The sequence below is a fragment of the Galleria mellonella genome, unplaced genomic scaffold (assembly GCF_026898425.1).
Source record: "Galleria mellonella isolate WM207_F2 unplaced genomic scaffold, CSIRO_AGI_GalMel_v1 utg200, whole genome shotgun sequence".
Taxonomy (NCBI): domain Eukaryota; kingdom Metazoa; phylum Arthropoda; class Insecta; order Lepidoptera; family Pyralidae; genus Galleria; species Galleria mellonella.
The window spans coordinates 2,233,656-2,253,180 of NW_026442034.1; the positions used below are offsets into that span (position 1 = coordinate 2,233,656).

A 19,525-nucleotide genomic window follows, 5' to 3' on the forward strand; every position below is an offset into this window, starting at 1 on the left:
AAGTTACTACAAAGCTATTACTCGTATGATAAAGAAACTGATATGTACGAAATCTCAAGACAATCCAAATCAAATAAAAATAAACCGCATTAAATATCAAATAACGGATGCAACAGTCACAGACGATACAAAGGCTTCAAACTTTTTGCGTCAGTATAAAAAAAAACAAATCACCAGATAATAAAGACGGAAGAGATTCAAATACAAAGAAGAAAGCATAGACAATAACTCGCATGATGACAAAAACTAAATATGGACAGACAAAGGCGGTGCTTACACCGTTCGCGTCGTGTTCTGATAGCATCTAAGCGTGCTCAGAACCGTTAGTACGAATGTGCGATCATTAGCCGTCTTTGTCACTATTTTTAACGGAATGAAACATCGGACAATATTCCCTGTTGATTCACGAATGTCTAAGCATTTTTAGATTTCATAAAATATAATTTTCAATTATAGAATAACACAAAGGCAACATCAAAAAACAATATTTGGTAGAAGCTCAAGATATAAAAATGTATTAAGAATATTTATTTGGGACAACTGAAATTTAATAAATTTAAAATAAACACTACAATATATGAAAATTCTATTAAGTACATCAAGTTCATAAAATTTAATTGCTCAATTATATTGTTTCGTAAATAAAATTAAATCTTTGCCTTTACATTATATTTAACATGGATATTTAATTTTTAAATTAAAAAGTTTGGTAATTTACAAATTTATCTCTAAGTTCTACCCCATCGGAGCCTAATTTATATGTTAATTTTTTTTTCTATATTCTCTAAATTAAATTAAAACTGTAATAAAATAAACAACTCACCTTTCGTCGCCACAGGAATGGATTGTCGCGTCATATCCTAAAATGGAAAAAACAAATTAATCACATTTCAAATATAAAAACACAATACAAAGCAAAATAATACACTCCAAGAAGCTTAGGATTAAAATGAAAATAAAATATTAAAGGTAAACTATTTACAAAGAACTATGGATAGACCTGAAAGCCCGGAGTGAGTGTTAGCGAGATAGGTTAGGTATTTATACTATTCATAGAAGTGACTAACTTTTTTAAAGCAATTCCAGAATATGAAAGGTATCATTTAGTATACACAAGTGTCTTCGATGGGACACCGGAAATAATAATGTTAGTGGCTGGTATTTTGTTTAAAACGATTACAAACCCGCATTAGAAAATGCGGTGATTTCGCAATAGACTTTCGAAAATGTATCAAATCCTAACATAAATATGCGGGTTGTAGTGACCCATTTCGAAGTACACTGTAATAAATGTTACGTAAAATATTATAAGCGTTACAGTTCAGAATTTAACAAACATAAATAAACAGAGCGAACGTGTTTCACCGCGAGAAATTGTTGATGTGTGTTACACGAAATCTGCAATTGGTTTACGAGCGACCATCACATCGATTTATTTATAGAACAACCGAGCAAATTGCACGCTCTCAGTTAAAATACGTTGCAGTTTAAATCCTCAAATAAGGTATATTATTAGGTACTTCGAGAAGAAAATTCTAAAACTTAGCTCAAAAATAACACTCAGACCTTCTACCTTCTTAGAATAGAATTTAGCGTGATATACATAGCTAGATATCCTGAGTAGAGATCCACTCATTATTTACTAAAATCGTCAAATTAAGTTCACAGCAGAAATCAAGGATCAAAACGTGAGTTGGACGGTAATTAATATGCATGTGTCCATGCATATTAATTACCGTCGATTGGTCCAGGAGGCGAGGGAATGTTAGGCTAATTTGTTTAGATACGATACGACTTAAGAATTACAACGGTACCGTCGCCGGGAACTGTGCCGTTTATACGGTCGTCATTTGTATGCTGTTAGGACAATAATCGTAATGATTTGATGTGGAAACAATTTGCGTTATCCTGTATGCAATCGCTGTAGCTGATAGTTTTACTGTCGGAAACGTTATTAGGACTGTGTAGAAACACTTGGATTCTAATATCTACAGAATAGGACATCTTTTACGCCCATTACAATGGAATTGCTTTTCTTTTGCTTACAATATTTTTTAGGGATTTTCGTCTTGCCGGTATGACAATCTAATTTTTTTACTGCTTAAATTATTTTAAGTTTCGTAAGTTAAGTAGGTATTTATTTATTTTTATACTTGTACTTTGTACAAGTATAAAAATAAACTAACTAAAATAGACTTAGTTTCTTAATTAAAAAAAAAAAAAAAGAACTACGAATATTAAGTTTGTTCCTTTAAAAATTTTCAATTTATATATTTTACTAGACCTAATAAAACGATGTTGATAAAAAAAGTTTATAACTTTCTTAAATACGTAAGTTTTATCCCCGAATCTTAAACGTGTTCTAGGTACAATATGGTACTGGCCGAGGTACACAAGGTATGTTGTACCTTGGCCTTATTTGCGATTTTTTTAAACGTCTTAAACACATGGAAGTATAAATTATCCATTTATGATATTTTACTGATAGATACTCAAGTAACTTATCTTTTAAAATATGTACATGTAGTTTATGTTCTATAAATCAAAATTATAGATTTTTTTTTTCACAAAAACTGTCCTAGGTTCGACAGGTACGAATAGACATATCCTAACATTAAACTAAGCGGTATAAATAGATATTATAATATTCAGTTGATTACGCAAACGCATGCATTGATTGCCAAGTAGGTCTTACGCACAAGTGCAATACAGATAGGGTTGTCAGATATCAGTTAATATCCAAAGAACAAAAATTAATGTACACAATACATAAAAAGATTGAAATATAAGTTAATTTAAGGTTATAAAAAAAACTTCAACGTAATGTACGTAACGAACAAATAAACTAAAATCAAAACTGGAAGCCAAGGGATAAAATACAAAAAAATGTAAAGTTAAAACTATACCTTTTTTAAAGTCGTTAAAAAAAATTAAACCCACAAATAAAATATATACGAAACAATAAAAAAAATTAAACCATATAATATATAATTATATGGTTTAATTTAGTATCCTTATTTGTGTTTTGACAACCCTAGTCACAAGCCATATAAGGATAGGACAATTATGTATAATGGTAAACAGACAAGATTCAATATATTGTAACCTTGTACCAAAATTCACTTGTGATAAAAATAACAATATATAATAAATTTAAAATTTCTTGTTTTACACATATTTATAAACGCGTCACGTTAAACCCCAAAAATAAATGTATTTAATTAAAACTTTCCAACTATATTCATAGTTTTAGTTAGTTAATACATATTATTTTGGTATTAACTTTTAAATTTTTTTTATATACAACTTAGAATGGCAAACAAGCTGACGGCCCACCTGATGGAAAGTGGTAACCGTCGCCTATAGACATGAGCAGTACCGTGGATATAACAGAGTATATTGTATCGCCCATGATACCCCCATGCGTTGCCATTCCTGAGGACTCAGATGTTATTCCTTTTGTACCCTGTAAATTCAAGCCATTTGCCACCCGTCAAACCGAAACACAACCATGCAAACACAACTGCTTCACGGTAGAAACACGAATGGGACAGAGGTACCCAAGCAATCGACTTTTGTACAAAGTCTCCCTCTGGTAAATTTTCTCACTACATGTAATACACGTTAATTCCCGTCTCTTATAAAACATATTTTTGTAGTATTTTGACCGAACTTCAAGGTGATAATAATTTTGAATTTAAATTCCTGAAGCCCTTCAAGAGTTTCACAGTATCAACACATAACGGGGTGATCTGGTAAGGATGGGAAATAATCCATTGATATAGAAAGAAGAGTGAACGCACCCAGTACACCTTATAATAAAAGTAAAGTTAAATAAAAGCACAAAAAAATAATATTGTAATCCCTGATGGCGTAGTCAGAGTCAAAGACATTTATTGTATCGTAATATCAGTAGACTGTTACCATTGTAATAGTCTACAAATATTACTATTTATCAACATAAATTATTATTTCTTTATAATTTTTATTTATATTTATTTTTATATTACTATTTGATGAAAAATTTATAATTCAATTTGACCACAGTTTACCGAGCAAATTGAAAATCAACATAGCAGACGCTGGATTCTTCCAGTATGCTCGATGAACTCGGGGCGCGCTTACCACAGTCAATCGTGTTTATTTGGCATATATTTTAAAATATTGTTATATTTTAACAAAAACGTAGAAAATTAACACTCATTCATGCGTCTCCTTTCAGCAAAGGACGTAAACTATTTGATATATACAAGTTATATCAATTTGATTCAAAATATCTATATTTGGAAACAAAACAAACAAAAAACTACACAATTATACTTTATTCCGATAAAAGTTTGTAACCAAATTATCACAGAAACACTCTCTGAATGAGTTTATTAATAAACCGACACAATCATTCAACGAATCTTTTTATTTTTTTTTATTTTGTACGTTTATTGGACAATAACAGTCTTATTATCGTGTCAATAACTCTTTTGTTTACATTTTTATATAGTTCTATTGATATATGCGATAGATATAATAAACTAGAATATCCAAAAGCATCAAATTTATAAGAAAATCTAAAATATATTTATCAGAAATAATCCGAATAGAGTTGGAACGGGAGGCAGTTAAAAATAAATAATTGACTACACTTACACTAAATCCAATGTCGGAGTCTATATACTTATATGGCGATCGGCGTTTTCGCCTATCTCCGTACAAATCTTCTGGAGTAAATCCAAAGGTCTAACTGTAAATTACCGTTGGACGCGACATTGAATAGCTTCTGGGAACCGCAATCTCTTCCAGGCGATTAGCCCTTTTATTACGAACAATTTACACACAGGGAACAATTCCTAATGAGCATTATAAAAAACTGGTCGAGTGCGTCTTGTAGATGCCAACTGAGGGGCCCGTAATACGAACTATTTTGTGCTAATTCTATTTTATTTAAAAACAACAAATAAAGATATACATTTACATATAATTAAATATAAAATATAGAATGCTCTTTTCTATCGTAATAGTAATTAGGGAGACCAGAGGGAGACTTTGTACAAAAGTCGATTGCTTGGGTACCTCTGTCCCATTCGTGTTTCAACCGTGAAGAAGTGTGTTTGCATGGCTGTGTTTCGGTTTGAAGGGTGGGATATGGCGTGAATTTACTGGGTACAGAGGAATAACAGCTGAGTCCTCAGGAATGACAACGCATGGGGGGTATCATGGGCGAAACAGTATACTCTGTTATGTCCATGGTACTGCTCTTGTCTATAGGCGACGGTTACCACTTTCCATCACGTGGGTCGTCAGCTTGTTTGCCATTCTAAGTTGCATAAAAAAAACGGTAGCACACAGTGTCTACCTATAGACGCTGAATATCTCTTATCAGCAAAATTTTACATTCTCACTAATCTGTCATGCTAAAATTATTACGGAACCCTCTTTACCTTTTTTATTTTTTTTTTTATTTTTATACAACTTGAAATGGCAAACAAGCTGACGGCAGTTGGCAGCAAAACCCTAAAAAGTACAACTCAGAGCTCGCTAGAAAATCAGGAAACTATTATACATTACAACTCTTGGCCATTATAAAATCATTGGCGTGAGAAACTGCGGAGGTTATGTTTGTGACGATTATTAACAGGTAACTACATAGTTGAGTTTCACCACAGGGAAATTATATAACCTTTATCTATACCTTTGTCACACCTTTTTTACTACTGGCCAGCGTTAAACTGGGATGTGGTCTGTGTAGCAAATTTTATTCAATGCGTCAAGCTATTTAAGCCTGATGAAGTAATAATTTTGACATTGTATTATATATGATCATTATATGTTTTTTTTTTTTTTTTACTATAGTACTATATATTAAATTACAGAATTGACATTTTATGAAAATTGAATATAATCGTAATCTTTTATAGCTAATTATTAGTATTAATTATTGTAAATAACTTGACATATATAAGAATTGTAATTGGGTGTAGTGTGTTGGAGTTTGATCATCTGTAAACTGTAGGTAATAATAAATAAATAAATAAATAAACAATATTGAATAATCTCCCAAGCATCTTGACATCTACAACATTAGGGAGATTATATAGCAGGGCATTTCATGATATGGTCTTATACATAATTTACTATCCAATTATGTACCTATAAGAGACAAAACGAATTTATATAATCAAGCTATTATTAGACTATTACCTAGAATAAGATACCCATTAATAGACTCCCGGGGATATCTAAAGTTTACGCTAAGCCGCAAGCTCAGCTAATCGCATAACTTTCACGAGGAATCGACAAAATTATAAAACCACTATAAGCTACAATGATCGTTTACCATCAGTCAGACTTGATGCTTGTTTGCCACCTTCGTGGTATAAAAAAAACCACTAATAACAAATTCATAAAGTAGTATATCTAATTCGAATATTATTACCAATATCTGCAAATTTCTGATTCATCCTGACATACAACCATCATAATAGAAATGCGAACAAGGAAAATACAAACCCATGTCACAATATTATTAACGACCTAGTTGGACAAGTATTTTAATAAAATGCATATTTTCTTCCAGATTGATTGCCACTCTACATTTGGGTACATAGAAGTACCACTCCGCTCACCCCTCATGCCTTTCCACTCCTAAAGACTAAAGTGTTATGCCTCCGACCTCGTAATTTCACCGCTATATACCATTCTTCAAGCCATCACAGCTACCTGACTTTATTAGAGATAATATATGTAAATTCTTAAAAACTATATTACTTTAACAAAATATTAATTAAAATTTGACGTTCATAAGCGGCTAAAATGTCCTACATGAATAAATGATTTTTGAATTTGAATTTGAATTACTATATTATATGTAATATCAAGTCCAAGAATTCTTGGTCAAAATTGGAGTTTTTAATGATTTACAACGGTTTCTTATTTTAAAACTGATGGATATAAAAAACATGCTGTGTTCCCAAGATGGAATAGCGTTAAAGAAACATTTCCATTTCCGGGAATTACAGAAAGACAAATATCCATTATTATTGTCAATTATGAAGATAATCAATACAATTTAATACGAACTAGAAATAGGTAAGAAAGGGGGCTTTTAGACTTCAATGATGTAGGTATTTTTTTAAGTTCAATAATAAATAAGTAATTATTCATATATTCATATTCTTTAGTCAATATTGTTGTAAAAACTGACACTGTGAAAGTTTTTCAATTAACTTGCAACATTTCCTATCAATATGTAAATGGGAAGTCACGGAAAATAATGGAAACTTTTTAAAGTTCGATTCCAAACTTATAAATAATGATGAAGGGAAACCTTAATATACTCGTATATTAATTTATGCACAATAATAAAGACGACAAATGTGGATATAACAAGACAATAAGTATAATTATCAAATAAACATATGAAAGGACCATGTACGATGTTTATTTATTATCAAGTTAAATGTTGCATTTATATATGAAAATGTGTTAATCTACAGTATATTAATTTATGGTAATCGATTACATGTTATTCGTAATACAGATGTGGATGATTAGTACAGCTATATGATCACCGATGATCTAATCTCCTCCGCATAAACAAATCTATACAACAAACAGAACTATTGATAAAATATTTCTACATAAAATAAAAAAAAAAAAACCATTGTGGACGCTCAACAAAAGGTTTAATCTGTACTCTAGTGCTCTAAATATTACAGTACACAACTACACAACATCAAAGTGATTGAATTGAGTTTTCGTTACGTGTAATGCAATCGTGTAAATCGATTCACTGTTGGCAAGCTATTGCTACCGTGACAAAAACCCAATCCAAACGACATACCACCATAACAAGCTGTTCGTGTGCAAATCATAGATTGTGGCGTGGAGCAACGTAATCGGAAAGTGTCGGAAACGAGTGCATTACGCGGTGCCACCGCCGGCGCTGTGCGCGCTGGGGTCCCCACGTGCCAATGATTGAGCTGTGGCCACATCAAAAGTAGCACGACTGAACTGTATCCAGTTAAATAAATTACTTGGTCAATGATTAATTACAAGCTAAGTGGTACACCGTGCCACCTTTGTTGCAGCCAAAGCCCAGTATGGAGGACTGTACCGATCGTGAGTTGCGCACGGGCAGCGTATGTCCGGAGTCGCCGGCGCCCTCGCCCTCCGCGCCCTCGCGCAGGAAGCCGCCGTCGTCCGACGACGAGCCCGAGGGGTCCTTGCGCGCCATGTCAAACAATCACGTGCCAATCATACAAGACAATACACAGTGCACAACTTACTGGTTCCGTCGCCTCATCGTCCGACTCGCTCATGTTCAGATATCGCATAAGACAACGTGCAGTCCTATTGTTTTACGAGTAGAAAGTGAAACTGGAATGCTAACACGTCTGAGCGTGGAAAATCGATGCGACCCGGTGTCCGGCGCGTGTCAGACGTCGTACCCATACAAGTTGGAAGGTCGGCCGGCCATCAATCATCGGCCAATAGGAGGCTACGCGACACGAGACTATAGCCAATGTTTATAAACACAGACATTATAGTCACATGTATTCCCTATAATAAATTCAATTCGTTTGATGCCTATATTTTAATGTTTCCTAATGCTATGTGATTTGTAGCTAGGTGTCGTGTTGTGTGGTGAGCGTCGTGCGCGAACAACGGCGTTGCCTCGGTAACGGTGCAATTTAAAATAAATGGTTCGCCAAGCCACTACGTGCCGACTGCAAAATGATCACCTGCCAGCTGATGATGTATGGGAACATTTTCTACATTTTCCCTTGTAAGTACGCAACAGCCGTGACACCGATGCGGTGATAAATTCCATTCATCGATAGATCGATTGTTAAATACTTTCACTTTAAATTTCACAGGTGCTCTTCATATTGTAAACTAGGGAGCTACAGTTGTATTTGCTAAATAATTTTGTATGATACTGATTTCATACTGAAAATTGAATTTTTAGCGATATACAAGGGCGTCATGAGCCAAACGCACATTCGCCTTTCGCGGATATGTCAGTACAACTGTGTCGTGGTGTAGATTAGCAACGTGCTTCACGACCCAAACAATGAGAGTGATCGCGGCTTGGTACGCAGTTCAAGCGCCCTTGCTAATCGATAAACATAAATGAAACTTCCGTTTGATTATATCGCTAATGTGATACACGATCGATCGTAACCACGAAAAACATTGTTGGCGAAAGCAAGCGAACTGCGACTGCAGGCTTTCAGCAAATTGGGTCGAACTGACCTTTGTACTAAGTGAAAACAACTACCGCTGCACGGCTGCAGAATTTACGAGTACGTAACGTAGATTATTTTAATGGTTCATTTCACATAAATTGGTATTAAAGCAAGGCTACCTGCATCAATTGGAGTCAAGCTGGATTAATAAAGGTTTTATTAATTTATAGCGATAATGGTCAGAGATAAGTCGGCACATTACAAGTTTACATTAGTACGAGCAATTTGTATTAGATAATGGAATGGAATACAAGGAATAAGATCAGTTAAATTGTAAGTTACAATTGTCACACTGCGTTAGATGATAGCACGTTCTTTGTGGTGAATATTTCAATTTTAAATTGTCAAATTGTTTTACTACAAGCAAGCACTATTTGTGGCGTTGAACCTTATTTATAATGTTGCGCTATGTTCATAACATTGATAAGAACTGCGTGTAGATGTTTCAATGTGTTGTTGTTCTGTACCCATCCTATGTCTCATCCCACACATCAGTTCAGATCAGAAAATTAGTTGAGATAAGAAAACATATTGTCTCAACTGATTTTTTTTCTCTGTATGCCTCCATTGAGTATCCCTAATTCATAATTTGAAAAAATTCTAAGTTAAAATCTGACAAGAAAAAAATGTTACTTCGCGGAACACGTTTCAGTTCTAATAAGTAATTTATAAATAATATAATCACATGAGTTAGGGTAACAATTTGGGACAAATGAGAATGAGATATCATAGGACGAATACGGAACTTTTTCTTGCGTCTCGAGAGATGTGTACTAGGGTAGCATAAACTATACATACCCTAGCGAGTTTGTTGGGCATGGGCTGCAGATGCGGCGTGTGGTGACGGGGTCCGATGGCGAGCTCGGGGTTGAGGGCGATAATGGCGTCGATCTCCACCTCTTTGCCCTTCGTCTCGCCGCGTTCGTACCACTCCACCGTGACGGACCTCGTTTCCTGGTTGACCCCCGACACGATGGCCGAGTGAATCCGGCCTGGAATTTAGACAATTATTTCGTTAGGAATGTTATTTTTTCTAAATAGGATTCATAAAATTTTATTGGTAAAAAGCGATTCTAGATAAAACATAGAATGAACTAATTCATTTAGATAAGGTAAAAACCCTAAAATTTAAAGTAGTTTTATAGTAGATATATAAAAATTATAGCATTTAATATAATATTTGAATGAATAAGTATACTTTATTTGCATTATACAATATCGGGGAAAAACAAGACAATTAATAAATGTAACGATACAATTATATAAGTACAGCAAGGTGGTCTTATAGCTAAAAGTAATCATGCAATCATATTTCTACTAATACAATGTAAAAATTTAAAGACAGTTACCCAATCACAGTTAATAGGATGAACCGATTTGAATTACATTTGAGACAGGATAGATATTAAACCATATACTAGGACACATAGACGATTAATACATAGTATCCCAATTCACGTGGGCAAAGGCTCAAATTATAACTAATAAACGTAGGATTAATTGAATATTTTGTTACTAATGTGGACTGAAAGCAGATGTAGTGACAAAAATCGAAGAGGAAATGTTACGTTGGTTAGACCATTTGGAGACAATGGATGAAAGAAGAATTACGAAAGAGATTCATCGAGCAAGAATGAATGGAGATATCGGTAGGGGCTGCCCTAGATAGATGTATTTCGACCAAATAGGCGACGTACTGAAGAAGGGCCAAATTAAAAATACCCGCAACCGGCGAGCGTGTATGAAAAGATTGATGAAAATGAAAGAAGCGAAAGAGGTTTGTTTGGATCAAAGCATTTGGCTTTCTATTGTTTCTGTCTATCCTAATAGGAGACAGGCGTAACAGATATGTATGCATGTATTGTTCTTTCAATAAATTATTCACCAAATATTTCTAATAGAGCATGCAGCTCAGTTACCAAGTGAACAGAACTCACACGTTTACCAGCTACGTGTAACATGTAATGCGTATTTGTTTGTACAGATGTTCCTACATCGATTTGTTTCCAAAATAATCGCGTTCGCGCACGGTTCTTCATTTCTTCAGATGTAAACAGATATTTTATTCAATCTGTTAAATTTAATATCTGGTTAAAATCAACATGGTTCTTAGAAATATTAAAATTTCAGTATGAGAAAGACAATGAATAGGGGAAAACAGTGCCCTATCAATAACTAAATAAAGATGTCTTTTAAAAATCAAATAATGTTTGTCTGTCTATCGAACGCTTTAATACATAATACTGATACTGAAGACTAGAAAGAGGTGGGTGCAAGCCAGAAAATAACTGCACAGATTGAAAATGTACATTGTCATTAAAATTGTTAAAAAATATTAATGAAAAGTAATATATAATTAACTATATTTGCAAAGTAAGTAATGCAGGAAAAGCAATATGTTTTAATACAAAGGAGCTAAAAAACATGTCACTGATGACAAATTCGTAATTCAAAGAATGTCGATTAATCTAACCTTAGTATTATATTACAAGGACAGCAATTTCGTACATTTACAAAAGACTAAAGATTAAGATATGATACAGACATCTCAAAAGCGAAAAAAAATATCCATATGTCTCCATGACCTGAATTATATAAAGGCATCTTTAGAAATATTTGAATTACTTTACATTGGAGAACAAAAATTCAAAGCTATATAATCAAATCTATAAATTTGCATATTTTAAACCCAAATCCAGGAAAATTGTGTTTTAAAACAGGTATTGATAGGTTAGGATTATTACAAATTTTTCAGTTAAAAATATGAAAGCAACAACGCGTTCACGGTTTCAAATACGTAGTAAAATAAATAAACAGACTGTTGTCGCGGTTGGCTTCGAATACACAAAACGGTTAACTACTGCCAAACTCCAAGAAAATATAACAGAGTGACGTCGGCCGAAACAGCTGGCACTGGCCTTGTAAATTGACATTGATTAAAAAAAATTATAAAAATGAAATAGAAACTTCGCCTGCGCTATTGGTTTAAACTGGTGTGGTGTCAGTGAGTAATAACAGGTGAAGATGTAGTGAGTTCAGTTAGCCTATCGTAACGAATTCACCAAGAATTAATCACGATGGTTCCCAAAAGGATAGAGATGGATCTGATAGAACATATTGCTTGCAAGGGGAGTCATTAGTCTTCTTTACTGGCCATTCTCTACCCCAGCTAATTCAAAAGATGACAACAAGGAGAAAAGTATCGAGCTTTATCAATATAATCAAGCAGAACATATGGGGCAAAGTCTGAAATATTCTTTAGGAATAATTGAAACGTGATCTATCCAAGAATCTCGAATATTTCAGGATTATTACCACATTAACGTTTCGATATCCACTTGGCGAAGTAGTAATTTACATTAGTAGAACAACTATAACTACTCTCACTATCAGCGTACACAATTAATTGATATCATTACGAAACAATTAAAGTAATAATACGGCCATAACCCACTGCACAAATGTTTGCCTCTTCAATATTTTTCTCTAAACTCTTTCGAATTCATATAACATTCAATATATTGACAGATAAACATTTTACTACAGTTTATACATAAAATGAATAAATGTAGAACAAAAGCTTCCAAGGAGGTCCTGAGATTTTTAATGCCTATCAATGTGTTAAATTAAACCAGCAAAGGGCAAGGTCGGCGACCTTCCTCGCACGACCTGCGTTCCCCTTTATTATTGTCTATCCAAACAGGGAACAACACTGTGTGTAATTCTAGTGTTGATCAGATTCATAAACCATTATAACTCTTATTTTCTATCGCATAAAGATTACGCAGAATGAAGTTAAACAATATGTTTAACTTATTGCTTTACATGATCATAAAATGTACCATTTGGTATACGTATAATGTATGCTAGCTGTCGGCACTAAACGATGCTATAATAAGACTTCAGACCGCCGTGAAAAGAAATTATAAACAGTACGATCCTATAATTAAAATAAGTATAAAATATACAAGATAGAGGTGGAATATACGCAGACTTGTAGCGGATGATAAATTATCCAAACGTTCTGAATGCCCAGCGAAAGTAGCGCGTCATTGTAATCATTTGCGCTCTCGTGACGTTCAGACTAATTTTGAGGGGCATTCTGTGTAGAAATCGGTAGTGTTTAGGTAAATAGAAATTTTGAAATTACATATGTATTAGGCAAAGATAAATTGATTGAACACTGTAAATTTACAAGTATATCATGTAAAACTATTGGGTTTGGGATTAAAGAACCTTCTTGCAACATAATTTTGCAAGAAGGAAGGGAAATAGCAAAATTGCGCGCGGATAAAATCGTAGGATTTCCCTTTAGTGATCAATCGCCCATCCAATGTCAGCATTAACAAATTACAGTGATGATGCTTTAATGTATGCTAGTATAAGTCTGTCAATCATAAGTATTTCGTATTGAACACACGCCCGTCGCCATGGTTGCACTTCAGCACCGCATCAATAAAAGTGGAACATGACGTCGGAATACATAGCGTTGTTATTTGGAATACGATTTGCGACATGGCTGTTTTATTTCTCTTTTCTGATATTTTTTACCATTTCGGTCATGTCGAAAAAATATTACGTATTAATGATGTATATTTTTTTTATTCAATACATTTAAATTTAATAAAATAAATTAAAATTAAAGTACTCGCAACCGGCGACCATGTATGAAAAGATTGATAAATGTGGAGGAAGCGAAAGAGGCGTTTTTGAATCGAAGCATTTGGCGTTCCATTGTTTCTACCTACCCTAATGGGAAACAGACGTGACAGATATGTATGTATGTTCAATATAGAAAGAAAGGAATACAATAGAAAAATGTTATTATTTCAAATTTTTCAATTTAATAGACAATAGAGGTGTTATAAAAAAAGGTAATGAATGAAGCAATGGTGCAAACTACGATTTTGATAAGAACATCAGATCGAGGACATTGACACTCTAGTATTAACAACTTCTAAATTGCAAACGATAAATATAAATGTAAATAGACATGTAGAGACCAGGAATTTTAGCGAATAGGCCAAAATATGCGGAGAGTGGGACGACCGAGTTATCCGTGACTTGATTTGCGCTTCACGATTGTAACTCTTTAAATCTCTTTTTTGAAACAAAATTATACTTAATAATTTTTATGTTCATAATACTCAAGTAATAATTGAAATTATACTGACTGATACAAATTTATTATTAGAATTTGAGAGCATAATTAAATGAGGTTCAATGAAATCGAAGAAATTTTCAATTGAACACATCCGGATAGCTTACAATGCTAATTCTATAAGTACATACTATCAGATGTCGCTTGACGAAGCAAGGAATATGGCCAAGCGCCAAAGTATGGTATCGCGACACCAACGTTCCCTGAACTCTTTTCGCCTGAACTTACTTCAGAGAAAAGATCAACACAAACTGGTGAGGTGCACGCCCGTAACAGTTTTATTCGGTCTCGGACCGAGTGTCATTGACCCGTTAACGCATCACTCTGAGCTAATTATAATTCGGTTGCGTTTCCTTATGTGTTCATAGACACAGACCAAACAAACATTTCCGCGACTCGCGAAATCAACGGACAGTAACGGAGCTGATCTTCCGACAATTAAACGCGATTACTACGATCACTTATAGACTTTATTGTTTCTATTACTGCATTTAAGAAATAAGTTGATTTCTAACTACCACAAACACGCATCAATTAAAACAAAGACGATAATATATTTACTGCGATTAGCCACAACAATAAAAAGGAAATAAAAATTAGACAATGCAACCTATAATTAACGTTATAAGGTAAAAGTTGTTAGAAACTAAATTACGCTACTGTTTCCCACGGTCAAGTTTGCAACAAGGGAGAGAATGGGAGGCAATTACTAGTGAATGCTGTAATTTCTGCAAATAAAAAATACATAGTTTAATTGACCAACAAGTAATCCGTTGATAAATTAACTATCTTCACGAAGTCTCTTACGGAGTGAGCAGAGATTCGAGAGGCAAAGTATCCTAGAAACTGAAATTACCTATTCTTTACCTATATACAAATAAATGTTAAATACATCCTACGAAAGTTGGCATCCTAAATGGCGGTAGCTTTGTGTAACTGGCTTAATTAAATTAGGTCAATAATAGAATTCACTCCAAAACTTAAATATTTTTAGAGCTACTAAGTGAAGTGATCAACAAGCATACGACTGGCCTCATTATAAACTGTTACCGTATTCTCAACTTTCACTGATTTTCTCGTATTTGTACCATGAAGCAACAATACGTAAATTGCTCATTCAGGTAAGGAAATAAGGTGCAATATCTGACACAATAGACCTATTCATATTTTATTTTTCTTTTTATGCAACTTAGAATGGCAAACAAGCTGACGGCCTCCCTGATGGAAAATGGTAACCGCCGTCTATAGACATGAACAGTACTATGGACATAACAGAGTATACTGTTTCGCCCATGATACCCCCAATGCGATGGCATTCCTGAGGACTAAGGTGTTATGGATCTGTATCCTGTAAATTCACTGCCATATACCAACCTTCAAATCGAAAAACAGTCATGCAAACACAACTGCTTCACGGTTGAAACACGAATGGAACAGATGTACCCAAGTAAATGACTTTTGTACAAAGTCTCCAGGGGGAAACTTACCTAGGAAGGGTAATGTTGTGAAACATATTAAAATTAAAATTGCAAATGTGAAAATGAGCACCTTGACGACTGAGCTCTGAAATCCGGTATATACTTTTAGCATGGAGGAGGATATTATACTACTTTCTAAACGCGAAGGAAATTGCAGGAAAAGTTAGCAATCTATAATGTAACCTTAAGCTTATTTGTCCGTCTCTTCCAACTTTTGTGACACAAAGGACATAATCAAGACACATATAAGAGATACCTGGTAGTCGCATTATTAATGGATAATACACATATTTAATTAAAAATATTTAAATCATGCAAGCAAATATTGAATTGGGACAGATTAAACGATCACAAAACACGTATGTACTTACAAGTGTAAAAACCGAAATCACAGATCTCGTTTTACAGATATACGAAAGAGAACTTATCGTTAAAAACGACGAAACGCAAAATTTAACTCAGACAATTTTTTTATTTCTAAATATCAAATATTAAACTAAAATTCCTTAAAAATTCCATTAAATAAATGACAAGATATACAAATATAAAATTGTTAGCACTAATTTTCTCAAAGAAGCTTTAAGAGCTATGTTCTAAATAACACATACGCAAGATAATGTTAGTAGATAATAAATGAAAGCAACGGACGTGCAGGCTGTCAGTGCAACAATCAAACAGCACAAAGGTAAATGTTTAAACTCCGTGCAGGTCAATTTCGTGGCGACTAGGGTTAATACATTGCTTTCGCTGTAACATATCCAATTACGGTTCAAACGAAGGGTCTAAAAGTTCAGGTTGTTAAAATGATTTGCATGAAATTACATTAGTAGAATGCTAAGTTTTCTAAGATAAACATCACGATTCATTTATAAAAGTTGAATTAAGCAAACTAATAGTTGACTTTGAAAACAAAGTGGAAGTTGCGAACAACAAAGTAAATCATAAACCATAACAGGAGAATGTAAAGCTAGGCTAGATCACAGATAGCAAAAACACAGTTTTCAGTGCACCAATCCCAAATATAACTAGACACAACACAATTCGATTATAAAAAAAAGTGTCTCACAGATTGTGCAGAGTAAAAGTAGGTTCTTATACGAGTAATGAGCTAGCTACTCGCATAGCAATTTCGCAGTCAGTCCACGGCCGTGGCCCACATAAAAACAACAATCGTATGTTTAATACATCATTATCTGCGGACAGGCGGTTGTTCCGCTTTACGGTTTTTTAACTTTTGCAACCACTTTCGTTGGGAGCTTTGAGAGGAGCACAGTTAGTTTGCATCTGTCTAATGTTATTGACGATTGTATTGACGACTATTGTTTTATTATTTATCATAAAACAACTAATAAAGTGAAACACAATCAACATTTTATAGTTATAACGTCTGTTTAATGAATCTTTACACACAAAAACAAATATAACTTCAAATATAACATTTCAATTACAATTTATTATTCATCGTGCACAACGTTCATAACACAATATTTTTTTAATTAATAAGCATATAACTATAATAGTTTCTGTTCTAAAAAATTAAATTATGCGTTAAATTTAAAATTTAACATTTCAGTTTGTACGACAAAAAACTGATAGGCAAATTTTCGATATGCTTCAATACTAAGGTAATACAGCACATATAGGTATTATCAATTTAATTATTTCTACTATTTATGGTTTAAGTACTTTATTTTTATCGTTTTTCTTCTCTACTTGATTAACTGGACCTCAAGAATTGTATGTTATATTCATAAAAATTCATAATCATTTGGAGTATGAGGTTAACGAAAAGTTGCCAACATACAAACAAAAACATACTACTCTTTTAACGGCATTTACCCAATTGTAATTAAGGCAAAAAGTCGATAACCTGCAAATAATAATAGCCCATCTCTGCTGATCAATTATTTATAATACTTTTTTTCCAGTGACGATCGACAAGGCAGACCTGCGTGACTCAGAGCACAACCAGTTGTAACCGGCTAGACTAGCGGCGCCCGCGCACCTCGACGGTATGCCTTTTAGGGTTGTTATGTAAAATAATCGAGTCAAGGCGACAGTAATACTGGACTTTCTGCGACCACTTGACACCAAAACAAGTTATATATATTAACTCATTTTTGAAAATTGTTTTAATGATTATAAATTCTTTATGTTTATCATTAAATATATCTACTACCAATAAAAATACTTCATAGAAATATGTAAACTACAATGCTTCATCATAAAGTAGCCTTTTACAAAAACCTAGGGATGACCCTTGAGTTTTTATAAGAAGCTGCTATGAGAACAAGAATAAATCTGTGAAATAAAAACCTATACCTTCCAAGCTGTTAACACAGCATGGTAATACAATATTATCTGATGATATAGATCTATTTAGTAGTTAGACATTAAAATATCGTTATAATAACTATAAGAGAAATATGACAATACGTCAGAACATAAAGAGACAACCCTGCAATCTTCCCACAATAGAATTCACAACAATTAGATTAAGTGTAAAACACGCTTAATAATTAAATGTGCACTTGAATAATAATATAATATTTTTTACTAATATATCATTATTACTACGTGAAAAATACAGGATACATACAACAAATATGACTTAGACCGTGACGTGACCAATGGCGGCATTACGTGTATGTAATCCTTGGAATGAGAACCAAATATAGGTAATTATGTTAATTTAATTTCTAGATATTCTTATCTTAGGATATGTTTAAGGCCAAGCATTGTGTAGGTTATACAAATATCACTACATAGTATAAAACAAAGTCGCTGTCGCTGTCTGTCCGTCCCTATGTATGCTTAAATCTTTAAAACTACGCAACGGATTTTGAAGCGGTTTTTTTTTTAATAGATATAGTGATTCAAGAAGGTTTATAAGTATAATACATGCATAATATAGTAGAGAAACAATGATAATTTTAGAGGTTTCAAATCTGATGTGATGTGATGTGCACCCGTGCGATGCCGCGGCGGGTCGCTAGTAAAATATAAAACTGACAAAAAGAATAGCTAAAACAAAGTTTCTAGTATAGTTTTATATTGAGTTAAATATTTTCAATAATGTTACAATTGTATAAAATTAATATACATGCACAAATTGTTAATAATCGCATACATATTTAGTAGTGCATAGAAGACAACTTCACCAGCTATGCAAAATATATTAGGCGCGATCAAATCGCAGTCGTCCTGTTATGCAAATCCTGAATAGACATGCACGCAAATATCCTATAGTGAAAGCCAGCTATTGTATACTATTGGGAGGTAATATTTTATAGCACTCGGCTTTAGTGTGGTGCAATCAATATTGACATTTACACTCAGTGTAGGGCAACAACACACGGAAATGTCTCAGTAAGATAATGTGCTCTCAAATTTGTGTCAGCAAGATAATAAGGTTTTGTTTACAATAAATAACTTAATAACTACCATGTGACGGAGTAAGATGCTCGCCACTTACCACGAGAAGAGGAGACTAAAGGAACTAAGAATGAAACCAAAAAAAATCTCGTAATAAACTTTTTTCAAGTGTTCTGGTTATAACCATCTTCGTCATACAGAAAGTAATCCATGTTTACTAATAAAAACTTAATAAAAACGTGTAATTTTGCACAGGAGCTCCGTAT

General features: G+C 33.5%; 1 protein-coding gene and 1 long non-coding RNA gene across 4 annotated transcripts in view; one reads left to right on the forward strand and one right to left on the reverse strand.

Annotated features, from left to right (window-relative positions):
- Positions 1 to 19,525, reverse strand: part of LOC113516450 (kinesin-like protein Klp10A) — an 82,533-nt gene that overhangs the window by 39,285 nt on the left and 23,723 nt on the right. The window contains exons 2-4 of one of the 3 annotated variants that reach the window (XM_052894283.1): positions 10,044 to 10,237; positions 8,111 to 8,218; positions 824 to 860 (exon numbers count right to left, since the gene is read on the reverse strand). In XM_052894283.1, coding sequence (XP_052750243.1) covers positions 824 to 860; positions 8,111 to 8,218; positions 10,044 to 10,237 — 339 coding nt within the window. Of the gene's footprint in view, positions 1 to 823; positions 861 to 8,110; positions 8,219 to 8,282; positions 9,001 to 10,043; positions 10,238 to 19,525 lie in introns of those variants that run through there. The other 2 variants (XM_052894284.1, XM_052894286.1) reach the window with 2 other exon arrangements.
- LOC128200536 (uncharacterized) lies at positions 9,138 to 17,887 on the forward strand. The gene is made up of 3 exons (XR_008252766.1): positions 9,138 to 9,302; positions 9,416 to 9,518; positions 17,813 to 17,887. It is a non-coding gene; the product is annotated as an uncharacterized LOC128200536 (long non-coding RNA).